The sequence below is a fragment of the Lissotriton helveticus genome, chromosome 1_1 (assembly GCF_964261635.1).
Source record: "Lissotriton helveticus chromosome 1_1, aLisHel1.1, whole genome shotgun sequence".
NCBI classification, from domain to species: domain Eukaryota; kingdom Metazoa; phylum Chordata; class Amphibia; order Caudata; family Salamandridae; genus Lissotriton; species Lissotriton helveticus.
The window spans coordinates 747,118,990-747,134,745 of record NC_136057.1 but is presented as its reverse complement, the minus strand read 5'-3'; the positions used below and the strand labels follow the sequence as shown (position 1 = coordinate 747,134,745).

At 48.8% G+C, this 15,756-nt stretch overlaps 1 protein-coding gene across 1 annotated transcript in view; it reads right to left on the bottom strand.

Annotated features, from left to right (window-relative positions):
* Positions 1 to 15,756, bottom strand: part of ADAMTS20 (ADAM metallopeptidase with thrombospondin type 1 motif 20) — a 1,463,844-nt gene that overhangs the window by 672,816 nt on the left and 775,272 nt on the right. The window contains exons 17-18 of the mRNA XM_078648053.1: positions 6,771 to 6,937; positions 6,524 to 6,653 (exon numbers count right to left, since the gene is read on the bottom strand). Of these exons, the coding sequence (XP_078504179.1) occupies positions 6,524 to 6,653; positions 6,771 to 6,937 (297 nt within the window). The remainder of the gene's footprint in view (positions 1 to 6,523; positions 6,654 to 6,770; positions 6,938 to 15,756) is intronic.

The window sequence follows — 15,756 nt, the reverse complement described above, 5'->3', positions numbered from 1 at the left end:
CCTTTGGGTGGAATTGTCCTCTTACTCCTTTGAGCCCTGTTACCACTGCACCTGCAGCACTATTGATAGCATTTCCATTGTTGCTTTTTCACCGGTGTCACATTTCTTGGCACAGAATTGCTAATGCAGAAGGCACTGACTCGTGGCCTGGCCTTTGTCTGAGCCGAGCCTAGATCAGGCACTACCAGACTGCTACATGAACGGAAAGTGGGATGTAATCCAGTACAACTTTTGTTCCAACACAACTCCAGATCTAAATCAATCAATCAATCATAACATTTGTATAGCGCGCTACTCACCCGGAAGGGTCTCAAGGCACTTGGGGGAAGGGGGCGCTACTGCTCGAACAGCCAGGTCTTGAGTTGTTTCCTGAAGGCGAGGCGGTCCTGGGTCAGCCGAAGGTAGATGGGGAGCGAGTTCCATGTCTTGGCTGCCAGGTAGGAGAAGGATCTGCCTCCGGCGGTGGCTCTTCGGATGCGTGGTACGGCGGCGAGGGCGAGGCTAGCGGCTTGTAGCTGGCGGGTGGGCGTGTGGAAGGTCAGGCGGTCGTTGAGGTACTTGGGGCCCAGGTTGTGGAGAGACTTGTGTGCGTGAGTGAGGAGCCTGAACGTGATCCTCTTGTTGACGGGGAGCCAGTGCAGATTCCTCAGGTGGCCGGAGATGTGGCTGCGTCGAGGGATGTCTAGGATGAGTCGGGCGGAGGCGTTCTGGATGCGTTGTAGTCTTTTCTGTAGCTTGGCTGTGGTTCCGGCGTAGAGGGTGTTTCCGTAGTCCAGCCGGCTGGTGACGAGGGCCTGGGTGACCGTCTTCCTGGTTTCGATCGGGATCCATCGGAAGATCTTGCGGAGCATGCGGAGGGTGTGAAAGCATGAAGAGGAGACGGCGTTGACTTGTCTGGTCATGGAGAGGGAGGAGTCCAGGATGAAGCCCAGGTTGCTTGCGTGGTCTGTCGGCTTGGGGGCGGTGCCCAGGGCTGGGGGCCACCAGGAGTCGTCCCAGGCGGAGAGTGATGGTCCAAGGATGAGGACTTCCGTCTTGTCTGAGTTCAGTTTCAAGCGGCTGTTCTTCATCCACTCGGCGACGTCTTTCATCCCTTCGTGGAGGCTGGTTCTGGCGGTGTCGGGGTCTCTGGTGAGGGAGAGGATCAGCTGGGTGTCGTCAGCGTAGGAGATGATGTTGAGGTTGTGTTGGCGTGCGATGGCTGCGAGAGGTCTCATGTAGACGTTGAAGAGGGTGGGGCTGAGTGATGATCCTTGCGGGACGCCGCACATGACTTTGGTGGCCTCGGAGCGGAACGGGGGGAGGCGGAATCTCTGTGTTCTTCCAGCGAGAAACGAGATGATCCACTTCAGTGCCTTCTCTTGGATGCCGGTGTTGCTGAGGCGTTGGACTAGGGTGCGGTGGCAGACGGTATCGAACGCGGCGGAGAGGTCCAGGAGGATGAGTGCCGCTGGTTCCCCGTTGTCGAGAAGGGCTCGGATGTCGTCGGTGGCTGCGATGAGGGCGGTCTCGGTGCTGTGGTTGGCTCTGAAACTGGACTGCGAGGGGTCGAGGGATCCATTCGTCTTGAGGAAGGCGGCAAGCTGTCTGTTGGCGATCTTCTCGATGACTTTTGCAGGAAAAGGGAGGAGCGAGATGGGGCGGAAGTTCTTGAGGTCGGTGGAGTCCGCTGTTGGTTTCTTCAGTAGGGCGCTGAGCTCGGCATGCTTCCAGCTCTCCGGGAAGGTGGCGGTGTCGAAGGAGGTGTTGATGACGTCTCGGAGTTGGGGTGCAATGGTGGAGTCAGCCTTGTTGAAGACGTGGTGGGGCAGGGGTCAGTCGGAGATCCGGAGTGGATGGTGTTCATCGTGCGGGCTGTGTCTTCGGTGGTCACTGCGGTCCAGGTGCGAAGGGTGGCAGTGGGGTGCGTTGGTTCGACGGTTGGGTGCGGGGATGGTGTGTCAAAGCTGTTGTGGATGTCGGCAATCTTGTGGTGGAAGAACGAGGCGAGGGAGTCGCAGAGATCTTGGGAGGGGGTGATGTCGTTGTTGCCAGTGCTGGGGTCGGAGAACTCCTTGACGATGCTGAAGAGTTCCTTGCTGTCGTGGGCGTTGTCGTCCAGTCGATCCTTCAGGGATTTCTTCTTGGTGGTGCGGATGAGCTGGTGGTGCTTGCGGGTCGCGTATTTGAGGGCGGTCATGTTGTCTGTGGTCCGGTCGAGGAGCCCGGCTTTCTCGAGGGTGCGGCAGGTCTTCTTGGAGTCCTTGAGTTCGTCGGTGAACCAGGGGGCCTTCTTGCTTCTGGGTTTGCTGGGAGGGTTCCTCAGTGGTGCGAGGTCATCGGCGCAGGCGGTCAGCCACTGCGTGAAGTTGCGGGCTGCTTCAGGGGGGTCCGGTGTGCTGGCAGGTGGGTTCTGGCTGAGTGAGGCGGTGAGCTGGTCGTCGGTGATCTTGCTCCAGCTTCTGTGGGGAGCCTGCTGCGGGTGGTGGTGGATGGTGGTTTTTCTGAAGCTGAAGTAGACGCAGCTGTGGTCGGTCCAGTGAAGTCCGGTGGAGTGGCTGAAGGCGATGTGCTTGCTGGATGAGAAGACGGGGTCAAGCGTGTGGCCGGCGTAGTGGGTGGGCATGTTGACCGGTTACTTGAGTCCGAGGTTGGCGAGGTTGTCCAGCAGGGTGACGGTGTTGCGGTCCTTGTTGTTCTCCAGGTGGAAGTTGAGGTCCCCTAGGAGGATGTAGTCAGCGGAGGGGAGGGCGTGCAGGCTGATGGAGTCCGTGATGTCTTCGCTGAATTGTGTGCGTGGTCCCGGGGGTCTGTAGAAGAGGGTGCCTCTGAGGGTCGTCTTTGGGTCGGTGTGAATCTGGAAGTGGAGGTGTTTGGCGGCGGTGAAGGTGTCGTCGGCGTCGGTCGTGATGCGGATGGTGTTCTTGTGGACGATGGCGATGCCTCCTCCGGTCTGGTTGACGCGGTCCCTCCTGATAATCTTGTATCCATCCGGGATGGCGATGGCGATGGCGATGTCGGGGGCTGAGGAGGCGTTCATCCATGTTTCAGTGAGGAAGGCGACGTCTGGAGATGTTGTGTCGAGCAGGTTCCAGAGTTCGACGGCGTGTCTGTGGACGGAGCGGGTGTTGAGCAAGATGCACTTGAGGTCGCTGCTGGGGTTTGGCTTGGCGGGCGTGGTGCATGTTCGGAGGCAGGTGAACTTGCAGGTTGTGCAGGTGAAGGGTCCGTGGAAGCGTTTCGGGGCGGCCCGGCAGCAGGCGGGGTTCCGGCCGGCATTGAGTGCGTTGAGGGCGGCGGCGTTGTAGGTCTGTCGGGTCGACTTGCGTCGGTGGGGGCCAGGGGTCCAGGCGCGGACGGGCGCAGACGGGCTTACCTTTGGCGCACAATCGGCGCGCCCGCTGCGCGTCATACCCTTTCTGGGCTAAGAAAAGGTGTGATTTGAAAATTACTGGTAACGGCAGGGGTTGCAGCAAATGGCAGCGAATTAAAAAGTTACTTGCCAAACTTTTCAGATAAAAAAATAGCTACCTTAAATAGATTATTATTTCAACACATACAATAAAAATCTATTTGAACTAATGAGTTTTTGCTTTCATAATTTGCTAGAAATTACGATAATAGCATTCCTATCCTTTTCTAAGTGAGAGTAAGAAAGTAATAGGTTCTTGAAGAGGCACAGATTTGTGTTAATCACTGCAGTTTCGCAAATAATGCTATATTTTACCCCGTGTTACTCCTTTTAATAATGAAATTGTATACACGACATTTTGTACATTGGAACACTATGCAGATGCACCCTAGTTTTACATTACCTCATGGCAGCTGGTTTAGCCATTGACAAATTGATTACATAACATTAGAAAAAGGGCCCACTTTACATTATGCACTGAAGGTGCCATGTCTACTTCTCTAATATGCTAAGCTTCCATATGAGGGGCTAAATACCTTACTGCAGCTCACATGTTGCACTCAGTTTTTAGACAGCTGCATGGGTCGTGTCAATACATGCAAAACATATAGAAATGTCATCATCTTTATTCACAATATTAGTTTCTGAGATAAATGCTTATTATGTATAAATGTACATTCGGTAGATCAATCAATAAATTAAAGTTAGGAGCAAATACTGCATCACAAATTGGAAACGATGTCCTCAGGTACAAAATAAATTAGTTAGACAGGTAATAGATAAAACTCCTCTACTAGTAAGCCCACCCCAGACGAAGTTAACAATAGTAAAATTGTACCAACTATCAGTATGGTATTCTGAACAGGTTTTCCACTGCCTTAACTCAATGAGCCACACTTTTCTTTGGGCGTGGGGGGAGGGGGAGCATAGCCATATATTGTAAATCTCAGTAAAATGTAGGAGTTGGGACAGCTGAAATTGTAGCTTATTACAGAGCAGCACATCAAATAACCATAACTGAACAGCTTAACAGGTCACAGGTGGTCCCCACATTTGTGACAGAGTGGATGATGGGAGCTACTCCCCTTCTGTGGGTTAAGACAACTCTGTATCTACTACCAGCAATTAAAATGGCAATTCAAATATGGCAGGACACCCTACAGAGTGTCGGATGGCACAATCAGCTCACAAGTAACCCAATTATGGATGGGCAGTATGTTAAACCAAGCTAATGTCCTGGAAGTTTTCAGTGGGTGGGATACGTTTTGAGTTACCCAAAAAAGGTAACTCAATCGTATGCTCCTTTACTGATCTCAAAGCCAATTGTGATGTGCATAAATACACATTTTTCAAATACCCGCATCAAAGACACACCCTGCACCCCCATATTTAAGACCTTACAGAACTCCTGAGCGTAACCCACTGGAAGCAATGTTTCTGATGGGAGACAGGGGTAGTGGGAAGATATCAGCACTTTACCGAATGTTGATGATTCACACCCAAGATACATTTGAAACACTCAGGCGTGCATGGCTGAAGGGTGTGGGGACAATCACTGATGAGAAATATCAAACAGCCAGGATGGCACCAAGGGAAGTGGCTATAGCTACACAATGTTGAATGCTCCACTCAAATACTTACAAGGGTATATTTTACATGAGGCAGATTACATGCTTCAGGAATATCAACATTTCTGATGTCACATGACACCAAATGGTGATGTCCCAAGATTAGAACCTTTTAGGAGGAAGAGAGGTGGACACTGAGGGAAGTGACTAGGTGGGAAGTAGACAAAGATGCCAAATTGATCCTCCACATACCATCAGATATTAATCAAAACTGGATAATCTCAAATCAAGAAATTGCCAAGCCTTTGCATTACAAGGACCCACCTGCCTTGGAGGGATGGCCTCAGGAGATGGATCACTGCAATATGCTAGATTTCCAAATATACAAAGTCACATGGATGCCTGCAAAACATATTATATTTGGAGAGATCGATGGGTTACCAAGGAACTATCAGGGAGCTGAGAGGTGACAATGGTTTGCCAATTTGAGGTAGATAGAATGATTAGCCTAACTCGGAAACACGTGTACATGTATTTATTATGGTGGATAGCAAGAAACATATGGGTCTCTACCAATGTGGAACCTAAACAGATGATCTGTCTGGATGTTATGAAACACTGAAATGTTAATTACATTATACATGCATATAATCATGTTTCCTAAGAAAAAAGTAGCAAAGTAATATGGGGTATGGTGGAATCTTTCCAAAATATCAAACCCTACACACTCTTCTTAAACGCATGCTAATGGACAATAGTTTTAACCATGATTTAAATATAAAAGGTACAGGAAAACTTCACAAAAAATTATTCCAGGGCACAAGCAAAATGGATGGATTTCCTACCCTGTGTAATTTCTCAAACATTACATTTTGATGAAACACCGGGTGTACGATTGTTAGTTTTTAAATGAAACACCTCTCTTTCATTTGAGTAAAATAGAGCAACCTTCAATGATACAATAACATCTTATAAGCTTTTATCCGACTGCAAGTATAGTACTAACAGCTGTTTAAAACACTTCTGTAAAATCCAGGTCCCTGCTTAAACCACTGTTTTTGCAGGGATCAGGATTTCTTGATAAAGCCTTTGGGCTTTACTACAGCTGTTATTATCAGATGCAATACACTCTGCTTTAGGCACAGAAATCCATATTTGATTCACCATTGCTGAGTCTGAACTTAAAATGGGGTTATCTATTGGTTAAATACCTCATGTCCGGCACCTCACTTGTGATCAGGGGTTTAGTCTAAATTATTTATAAATATATTTGTACATATGTATTGTGCCTTGTACCTCTAATGATAAAGTTTGGTTAGTTATGTATATTTCAGTTTTAGAAGCACATACTGTACATAAGAACAGTTTAATAAAAAACTGTTTTATTTTATTATTTATCAAATATTACATGCAAAGTATTCTTTTATAGTATCCAATGTATCTCTGTTCCATTTTATGTAAGTAGGCTTCTTTTGTGTACACAACATAGTGCTATCCATTACTTGAATTGTTACATTATTCTTCTTTATATCTAAAGAAAACAACTGAAATAATGAAAATTTACCTTGGCACATTTTACTACATTGCTGCCATGGTCCATTTGTATCCCACTCAAACTGGTCACTTCTTTCTTGGACAGGGATATTAAAAGTATAGCGTACATCAGGGCTGTGTAGATTTCCTACACATAAGACCTTCATAAGAACACATAAAAAAGATTAGATTTTACAACAAGCTTAGCAAAACTCTATGGATTTAGATGGCAACTAACTAGAGCAAACTTAGCCCATTATATAATAAACAATTGTTACCTGTAACATAATTTCTTCTTCTAGCTGATCAGTGCAGTTGATTCGTTCCACAATGTTGTCAGATCCACTATATTCAAAGGTGGCTCCTTTCACGTTAATTTCTCTCTTTGACTTGCTTACAAAAAAATTTCCATTCAGAACGAAATTCCCTTTACTGTCGGATAAGGCTGAAAGTTTAATAAAAAGATGCTCACATGACATGCAGAGTTTATTATCATCTAGACATTTCCTGCTGTTTTTGTTTAGTACAAAACTCACTTTCAACTCAGACCCTATTCTCATAAGATGCACACAACGGCAGGTTACTTGTAGGATGGAGACAATTTCTGTTGTTTGGGCATATTCCTATGACCTTTGTTAAAGTGCTATGCTTAAAGATTCAATTTGCCTAATTCAAAGATCCTGCTTTCCAAATCACTATATTTTGACTTGGTGAAGTAAGTTTCAGCTTTGATAACACCAAGAGAGGTAGAGAGAAGAAAAGGTGATTCACATGCAGTCGCACAAATTGTGTTTTTTAAAACTCCCCTCACTCACACACAAATGTGTGTGACATGCTTCATCATCGGGTCTGCTTACAAAATACCCTGGCATAGCCACGCACAGGATGGAGCATAGGGAGGGGGGAAGACAAACAACATAAAAGTGAAACGCAGTAGTGACAGGGAATGTTATGCCCGACAACAGGGTACAGTGATACAAAAAGTGCAGCAAAGAGAGTGCTTAAACTGGCTCATGGGTGCCCTATCAGAACCCATTATTCACGGGTCGCAAGGCCAGGATTAAAATAGTGAAGGATGGGTGTGTTATAGAGAAGAAATGCGTTACTTACCTGTAACAGCAGTTATCCAGTATTGGTGTCTTTCATAGATTCACATGCCTGAATCATTCCCCGTCGTCGAGACGGGAGCCTCCGGTATATAAAAAAGTAATGTCCTATAGACATACATAAAGAAGAATAGGTCTAAGGGCCTCACCTTAGTAGCCTATCCTTGCCCTTATGCAAAAAGGACCAAACTCTTAGAGCCAGCCAATCAGCTATCACCTCCCTCTAGAACCTTCCTGGCAGGAGCCTTAGTCTCTCAGATTTTCGTACGCACCAAGCTAGGTAGGCGTACTGCAGTTAGAGAGAACGTGAGTCCTTCCCGGGGAGGCGGGAGGGTTGCATGTGAATCTATGAAAGACACCAATACTGGATAACTGCTGTTACAGGTAAGTAACGCATTTCTTATCCAGTATTAGGGGTGTCTTTCATAGATTCACATGCCTGAATCAGAGTAGTTAGCAATACATTATGCACATTTCTGGTGCAATGATGGCACATAATCCGTTAGAGAATACACTTAGTATCATGCGACTGTGAACATTAGCATACATCAACATAACCAAAATAGAAAGAGATGTGCATACCAGGATGGCGGGATGTAGGAAGGCTCACCTCACTGGAATAGATGGCGAAGCACCGCCTGACCCACTGCTGCATCCTGCAGAAGCTCAACATCCAGGCAGTAGTGTCTGGCGAATGTATGCGGTGACTTCCACGTCGCTGCTCTGCAAATGTCCAGAATCGGCACTCCAGCGAACAGCGCTGCTGATGTGGACATTGCTCTTGTGGAATGTGCTTGAACCGTAGCATTCAACGGCCGGCCGGCCTTCTCATGGCAGAATGCTATCGCTGAAGAGATCCACCTTGAGATACTCTGTTTCGTCAGAGGTAGACCCAGCCTTGGTCTACTGTAGGCCACAAAAAGCTGTGACGACTTCCTGAAGTCTTTTGTCTTGTCCAAGTGAAACTTTATACACCGCTTGAGGTCCAAGGAGTGTAACGTCCTTTCTGCTGCAGTGGAAGGGTTTGCAAAGAAGGAACGTAGAACCACCGGCTCATTAAGGTGAAAGTCTGAAGGCACTTTCGGTATGAACTTGGGATTCATCCTCAGCACCACTCTGTCGTGTTTAAATTGCATGAATGGTTCCTGAATGGACAGGGCTTGTAACTCGCTGACTCTCCTGGCAGATGTGAGAGCGAGCAGAAGAGCCACCTTCCATGAGATGTACTTGATGGGTGCTCGATGAATGGGCTCAAAAGGGTGCCTCATAAGTTGGGTGAGGACCAAATTTAGATGCCATGTAGGTGGGATCCTTCTAGGTCTTGGGTAGGATCGATATAGGCCCTTGAGGAACTGTTTAACAAGCCTACTGGACCACAGCGAAGGGGCCTTCGAGGACCTAGTGAATCGTGAAATTGAAGCCAAATGAACCTTTATAGATGCATGCGCCAACCCTGACTGTGCCAAGTGTAGAAGGTATGGCAAGATCTGTACAGGAGTAACCTGGAGAGGTGACAGTCCGTGTTCCACACACCATATGCTGAAACGTTTCCACTTTAGAGAGTACGTTCTGTTGGTACTGTCCGCTCTTGCTTTCGCCAGTACCTCCCTGCATTCTTGCGGGATGTCTAGATGACAGAATTCTCTGTGCTCAGGAGCCAGGCTGATAATCTGAGCGATTGTAGGTTCGGGTGTTGGATCTGTCCGTTGGACATTGTCAGCAGGGTTGGGTGCTGTTTCAGACGAATCGGAGTCCTGATGGAGAGGCGATGAAGGTCCGAGAACCAGTGCTGCCTCGGCCAGAACGGGGCAATTAGGATCAGGGTACAAGGCTCCGCCTTCATCTTCCTGAGGACCCTGGGAATCATCGGGAATGGAGGAAAAGCGTACGCAAATACGCCGAACCAACCGATGGAAAGGGCATTTCGGAGTGACCTTGGTTGGGGACGCCAGCTTGCGTAGTTTGGGCATTTGGCGTTCTCCCTGGTGGCAAACAGGTCGATCCTTGGGACTCCCCATTCTAAGAATACTTGATCCAATGTACTCTGGTCGAGCTCCCATTCATGAGTGAGAGACGTCCGTCTGCTGAGAGCGTCCGCAATGGTATTGTCCTTGCCCGGGACATAGTCCGCTTTGAGCGTGATCCCCTGGAGCACGAGCCAGTTCCAGATTCCTTGCGATTCGCGTGATAGAGTGAGCGAACGCGTACCTCCCTGTTTGTTCAGGTAGTGCATCGTCGTGGTGTTGTCTGTTCTGACGAGCACCTGGGAGTTCTGGATACGCGGTAAAAAGGCCTTCAGTGCCAGGAACACCGCTCGCAGTTCCAGAAGGTTTATATGGAATTGCTTCTCCTGCTCTGTCCATTTGCCGCTGACTTGGAGGTCCTGGAGGACCGCTCCCCATCCTTCCAGGGATGCATCCGTGGTGATAACCAAAGGCGCTGCTGGAAGTAGGAATGGTAGGCCTGTCGACAGATTCCTGTGGTTCAACCACCATTGCAGGGTCTTGGACATTTGTGGTGTTACTCTCACTATGTCCTCGAAAGAACCTGTACTCTGAGTCCATTGGCATGCAAGGGCTTCTTGCAATGGGCGCATCCTGAGCCTGCAGTGCGGGATGAGGAGTATACAGGACGACATCATGCCCAGTAGTGATTTGAAAGTTCGAACTCTCACGGTCTTTCTTGATGCCACCGCCGTGGCCAGAGATATGATCTTGTGTTTCCGTTCCTTTGAAGGGAATGCTTTTGCGCAGTCCGTGTCCAAGGTCGCCCCAAGGAAGGAGATGTGTCTGGTTGGGGTCATGCAGGATTTCTCGAGATTGAGAGTCAATCCGAGCTGCTGAAAGAGATTGGTTCAGGCGTTGGAGGATGCGGTCGCGCCTGTCGCTGAGGGTGCTTTCACCAGCCAGTCGTCGAGGTAAGGGAAGACCTGGTGACCCATTTGACGTAGAAAGGCTGCCACAGGGGAAAGGCACTTCGTGAAGATCCGCGGTGCGGATTTGAGGCCAAACGGCAGGACTTTGAATTGGTAATGGTGTCCTGCCACCTCGAACCGTAGGAATTTTCTGTGGCCGTTGAGTATCGGGATGTGGTAGTAGGCATCCTGGAGATCTAAGGATGTCATGAAATCTCCTTTTTCTAGAATGCCTAGTATTTCTTGAATCGTCACCATCCTGAACGACTGACTCTTTAGGAAAGAGTTGAGGGCTCTGAGATCCAATATGGGCCTCCACTTTTTCTCCTTCTTGCGAATAAGAAAGAAGCGGGAATAGAATCCCTTTCCTCTTTGAGACGAGGGAACCAGCTCGATCGCTCCCTTCGTCAACATCGCAGAGATTTCCTGGAGCAACGGCCGTAGATGTTTGTGCGGCAGTTTGCGTGGTGGTGTTGGAGGCGGGATGGTGATGAATTCCAGGGAATGGCCGAATCTTATTAATTGTAGGACCCACCGATCTGTGGTTATGAGATGCCAATTCTGTAGGAAATGGGTCAACTTTCCTCCAATCTTTAATGAGGGATATTGTTGCTGGACTGGCTGGAGTAATCGGTCACTGGCGTCCGCCAGTGCCCCTCCTCTGGTTCTTTCCTCGGAAGTTCGATCTTCCATACGAAGTTTGGCAACTCTGCTGCTGCTTCTGCGGATACTGCGATTTATTTTGGTAGGAATAGGAGGATCTATTCTGGAAGGACCCCCTGTAGGAGGGCTGACCTCTGGACCTGTTACCCCAAAAGGACTGGTTTCTCGCCTGCAGCGTACCCAGTGCTCTAGCCGTATCGGTGTCTTTTTTGATGGTCTGGAGCGCTTCATCAATTGTGGCTCCAAAAAGATGTTTTCCGTCGAAGGGCCTGTCCAGCACCTTCGTTTGTACTTCTTGCCTAAAGGAAGTAGCCTTAAGCCAGCCCTGGCGCCGCAGGACTGCTGCTCCAGCTAATTGGCGAAAGCCAGTCATGGCTCCATCTATGGCACAGTCGATGATCTCCGCTGCCGAGGTTTGTCCTTCCGAGAGCAGTGCCTTGACCTTGTCCTGAACTGTATCTGGCAGCTCCGCCAAATAAGGGACTATATCTTCCCACAGCTGGCGATTATAACGTCCCAACAGGGCTATAGAGTTGGCAACCTTGATTGTCATGGCTGACGTAGTGGTGAACCTTTTTCCGATGGTATCCAACTTTCTTCCTTCCTTGTCCGGTGGGGCTGACAAGGGAGAGGAAGGGTTGCGGGAATTTTTCTGAGCTGCCTGGGTCACCACCGAATCTGTTTTCGGGTGCCCATTGAAACAAGCTGCCGCCTTGGTGGGAGCTTTGTATTTTTTGTCCAGGCGTGGAACCACCGCAGGTATGGAGGCCGGTGTGGACATCAGTTTCTTTCCCTGGTCCCAGAGAAAATCTATAATTGGAATCGACTTCGTGATCTTTTTAGTTTGTTCCTTAAAGTCATATAAGAAACATTCGGTTTCCGTCGTTTCCATCTCCATGTGAAAACGCTTTGATGCCCGTTCCATTATCTTATGGAAACCGCCAATGTCCACTGGCGGAGAGTCCGACTGGCGCGGTTGGGGTGAAGCAGGGGAGGGTGCCACATACTCCTCGTCGTCCTCCTGATCCGTGCGATCCTCATGGACTTCGCCCTCTTCCATTTCCTCAGCTTCCTCATCTGAGGACTCCACCACCTGAGGCGAGACTGTCTCATGGCAAGTCTGCGGAGGTGGTCGCGTCTGTCTTGGGGCTGCCGGTGGTGCATATGTAGCCGGCGTCGGGCCCCCTGCCTCAGTTGTTTGCGCTTCCGGGAAACGTTGTTTGTAGTCCTGGATAAGATGTTTAAGGTCATCCACGATGGAAGCAGGAAGGCACACCATCGGGGTCACTTCCGTCCGTACATGAGCTTGGAAAGAGTGTTACTGGTAGACCAGTTCCTCTTGTTCCTCATCAGTGCTTTGGCATTTCACATGAAGGTCTGAAATGGACGTAGCCTGAGTCGTGATTTCCTCTTCCGATTCTTCACTCTGGAGAATCTCAGAAGGTAAATGGCTTTGTACTTTGCTTGGGGATGTTGTTTCCGGTGTGATCAGTTTTTTAGGCACCTTGCACGGTGGCGTCGGTGGTGGGAAGGTCCATGATGATGATTCTATTAGTTTGGACCTCTTCCATGGTTCAGCGTCGTCCCGGTACGTAGACGACCCTCCCGTCGACGGTCTCGTCGTCGACGGCATGATCTCCGTGGTCGGTGGTTCCACAGACGAGATCCTCGTTGTCGACGATGTCTTCGTCGACGACGCGGTCGTCGACGACGTCCTCATCGTCGACGCGCTCGTCGATGATTCGTTCTTCGTCGACGATTCATGCCTCGTCGACGTTTTCTTCGTCGACGGTCTCAGCGTCGATTCTCCCGTCGACGGCGGACTTCTCGTCGACGCCGTCGACGTCGACGTACCAGTCTTCATCGTCGATGGGTTCCTCGTCGACGGTGTCGTCATCGACGGTCCCGATTTCATCGTCGATGGGTTCTTCGTCGACGGAGTCGTCGTCGACGGGCCCAACTTCGTCGTCAAAGGCGTTGTCGTCGACGATGGCTTCGGCAGTATGACAGATGGTATAGGTCTACCCGCCGACGACGATGATGGGGTGGTCGTCGTCGACACCGTCGTCGTCGTTGTGGAGACGGCGAGTGGCGTCACAGCTCTCTTAAGTGTTGAAGATGACGCAGGCTTAGTGGATGAGTGCGCAGGCTTCTTAAAGGCATGAGAGCCTTTGTCAGACACTGAAGAAGTTGTAGATTTTGCCTCTGAAGATTTCTTTTGTATCTTCATAGGAGGAGTGTCTGAGGGGCCACGGGGGTCCTCCCTAGGCCTCTTGAGGGAGACTTCCGAAGTCATGGAGAAGCTACCCTCTGAGGATTCCACCTTATCCCTCTGTTTAAGCCTGTCCAGCCAAATGAGAAGTCGACCTTCCCTATCCCTCAAGGTCTTATTAGGGAAAGAGCGACATATTTTATAGTCTTTGGGGACGTGGTCCGGATAAAGGCAATATAAGCACAGATCTGTGCACATTGTCCTCCACATGGAGCCTTTTCTTCCCACAAGAAGAGCAGGCCCTGAAAAGGGCTTTCTTCTGGGATCCAGACATTCCTTAAAATTGCAAGGAAAGAAATCACTTACTGCAAGAGAAGAGTCTGAAATATCTCAGTTGAAGAATTTGAGAAGGAAATCCTTTTCACAAGTGAAATAGTAGGTTTAGAAGAAATCCTGAGGAGAGCTCAGGCTGGAGACTCCCTAGCACAACGTGTGGTAGAAAATCTGAGAGACTGAGGCTCCTGCCAGGAAGGTTCTAGAGGGAGGTGATAGCTGATTGGCTGGCTCTAAGAGTTTGGTCCTTTTTGCATAAGGACAAGGATAGGCTACTAAGGTGAGGCCCTTAGACCTATTCTTCTTTATGTATGTCTATAGGACATTACTTTTTTATATACCGGAGGCTCCCGTCTCGACGACGGGGAATGATTCAGGCATGTGAATCTATGAAAGACACCCCTAATACTGGATAATGCTAGGTCCTCAAAAACACCCCTCCTTAAACTGCCAGTATCAACATGTTTCAACCGTCTTACTCTGCCCCCAAAAGAAGGTCACGTCGGTCTTCCTCAGGACTTCTACCAGTCCCAGTCAGGTTCCCCACCTTACCTTACTCTGGTCAGTTGCTAGGGTTTATGGACCTAGAAAGATCCATACATGAGGAGGTACTTCCCGCCAACACGGAATACAAATACAGAAAAGACACAACATACATATGCCTATCAAGGGGAGTTGGATACATCCTGGTGGTCACCATATTCACCAAATGATTATAAGTACAAAATAATGAACCCCCTTATAACATAACGGGCATCATACTGAAGGAGCTTTCTATTCTTCAATGCCCGGGTTAACTGTATCATTGTCTTAACCCCTCCTAGAAAATCCACTTGCGATATGACCCTGGGAGTCCCAGATATTCATAATCGCTGCTGTCATGCATAGAAAACACTACATCCACTCGTTGTTTAAAACAAATGTTCTCATCATTCCTAAGACTAGGGGAAAATCACCAAACCTGCCCCCTAGCCAACACGCACTGAGTTTATCAAATTGGTGAACCGGAAATGGCAGCGGGCAGGGTGAACGCCTAAGAACACAACCTGTATCCGAGAGAAAACAGTGCACGTCAAACGTCAATTGCCGTTATCAAACTGTGCTTTAAATCCTCCATAAATGCAAATAAACGAAAAAAGCACCCCCATTTCTAGCCTCCTTACTGTTCTGAAGAGAGTTCACACAAGCCGTGCCTGCTTCCTCACCGCCGCGTAGTGTAGTGAGAAGACGCCAGCATGGCTGCTAAGTATGCTTCTTCTGCATACGCCCCCTGGAGTCACGTGGGGCGTGTATGCGTCAGCATCCCAAATGCCAAGCGGGTGGAGGAGGGGGCGTGGTCCCAGACTCTTGGAAACCCTCCTCTTCCCTGCCCGTCACGAACCTCCCAGGCGGGACGGGCGAGACGAGAGGAACCCAATCCCACTACAAAACACCAACTCTAGGGATCATAATACAAAGAGTTGAAACTAAACCATACTCTTCCCAACCTCAAATAAACGTCAATGAAAGCGGAAGCGAGAGGGGACTCGCCTTCCTATGTATAAAGTCACCTTTCTCGTGAATACGCATAGAAGGAGGAAAAGTGGGGAGAGGCGAGCGGGGGGCGTGGCCAGCAGGGGGTGAATGGCCCAACATGTGAATAACAACAGACACCAACACCTCGTAGCTATACATACGGAAGTACCGTGTCCCAGGCTATAAATAGACCCTGCCAGTCCAGACTGGCAGGGTCTATTTATTTACTTAACAGTGTATTGGTGGAAAAAAGGAGGGCAATCTTTGTGAGAACACTTATTGTCCATCAAGATTATTTCAAAAGAGTAAAAATATCAGTAATTTTTAATATAGAGTTTTTTTTTATACAGGGCATTTGTGAGAAATTTGGCTACTGATTGACTGGGGTGTGGACTCTGGTCAAGCAGCTACTACAATCCTTGTAAGGGTAAGGCACAAGCAAGTCCAAAATTAATCTGTGGTCAGTCCCTGGTAGCTTGGCACAGAGTAGTCAGGCTTAAGTAAGAGGCTATGTGTTAAGT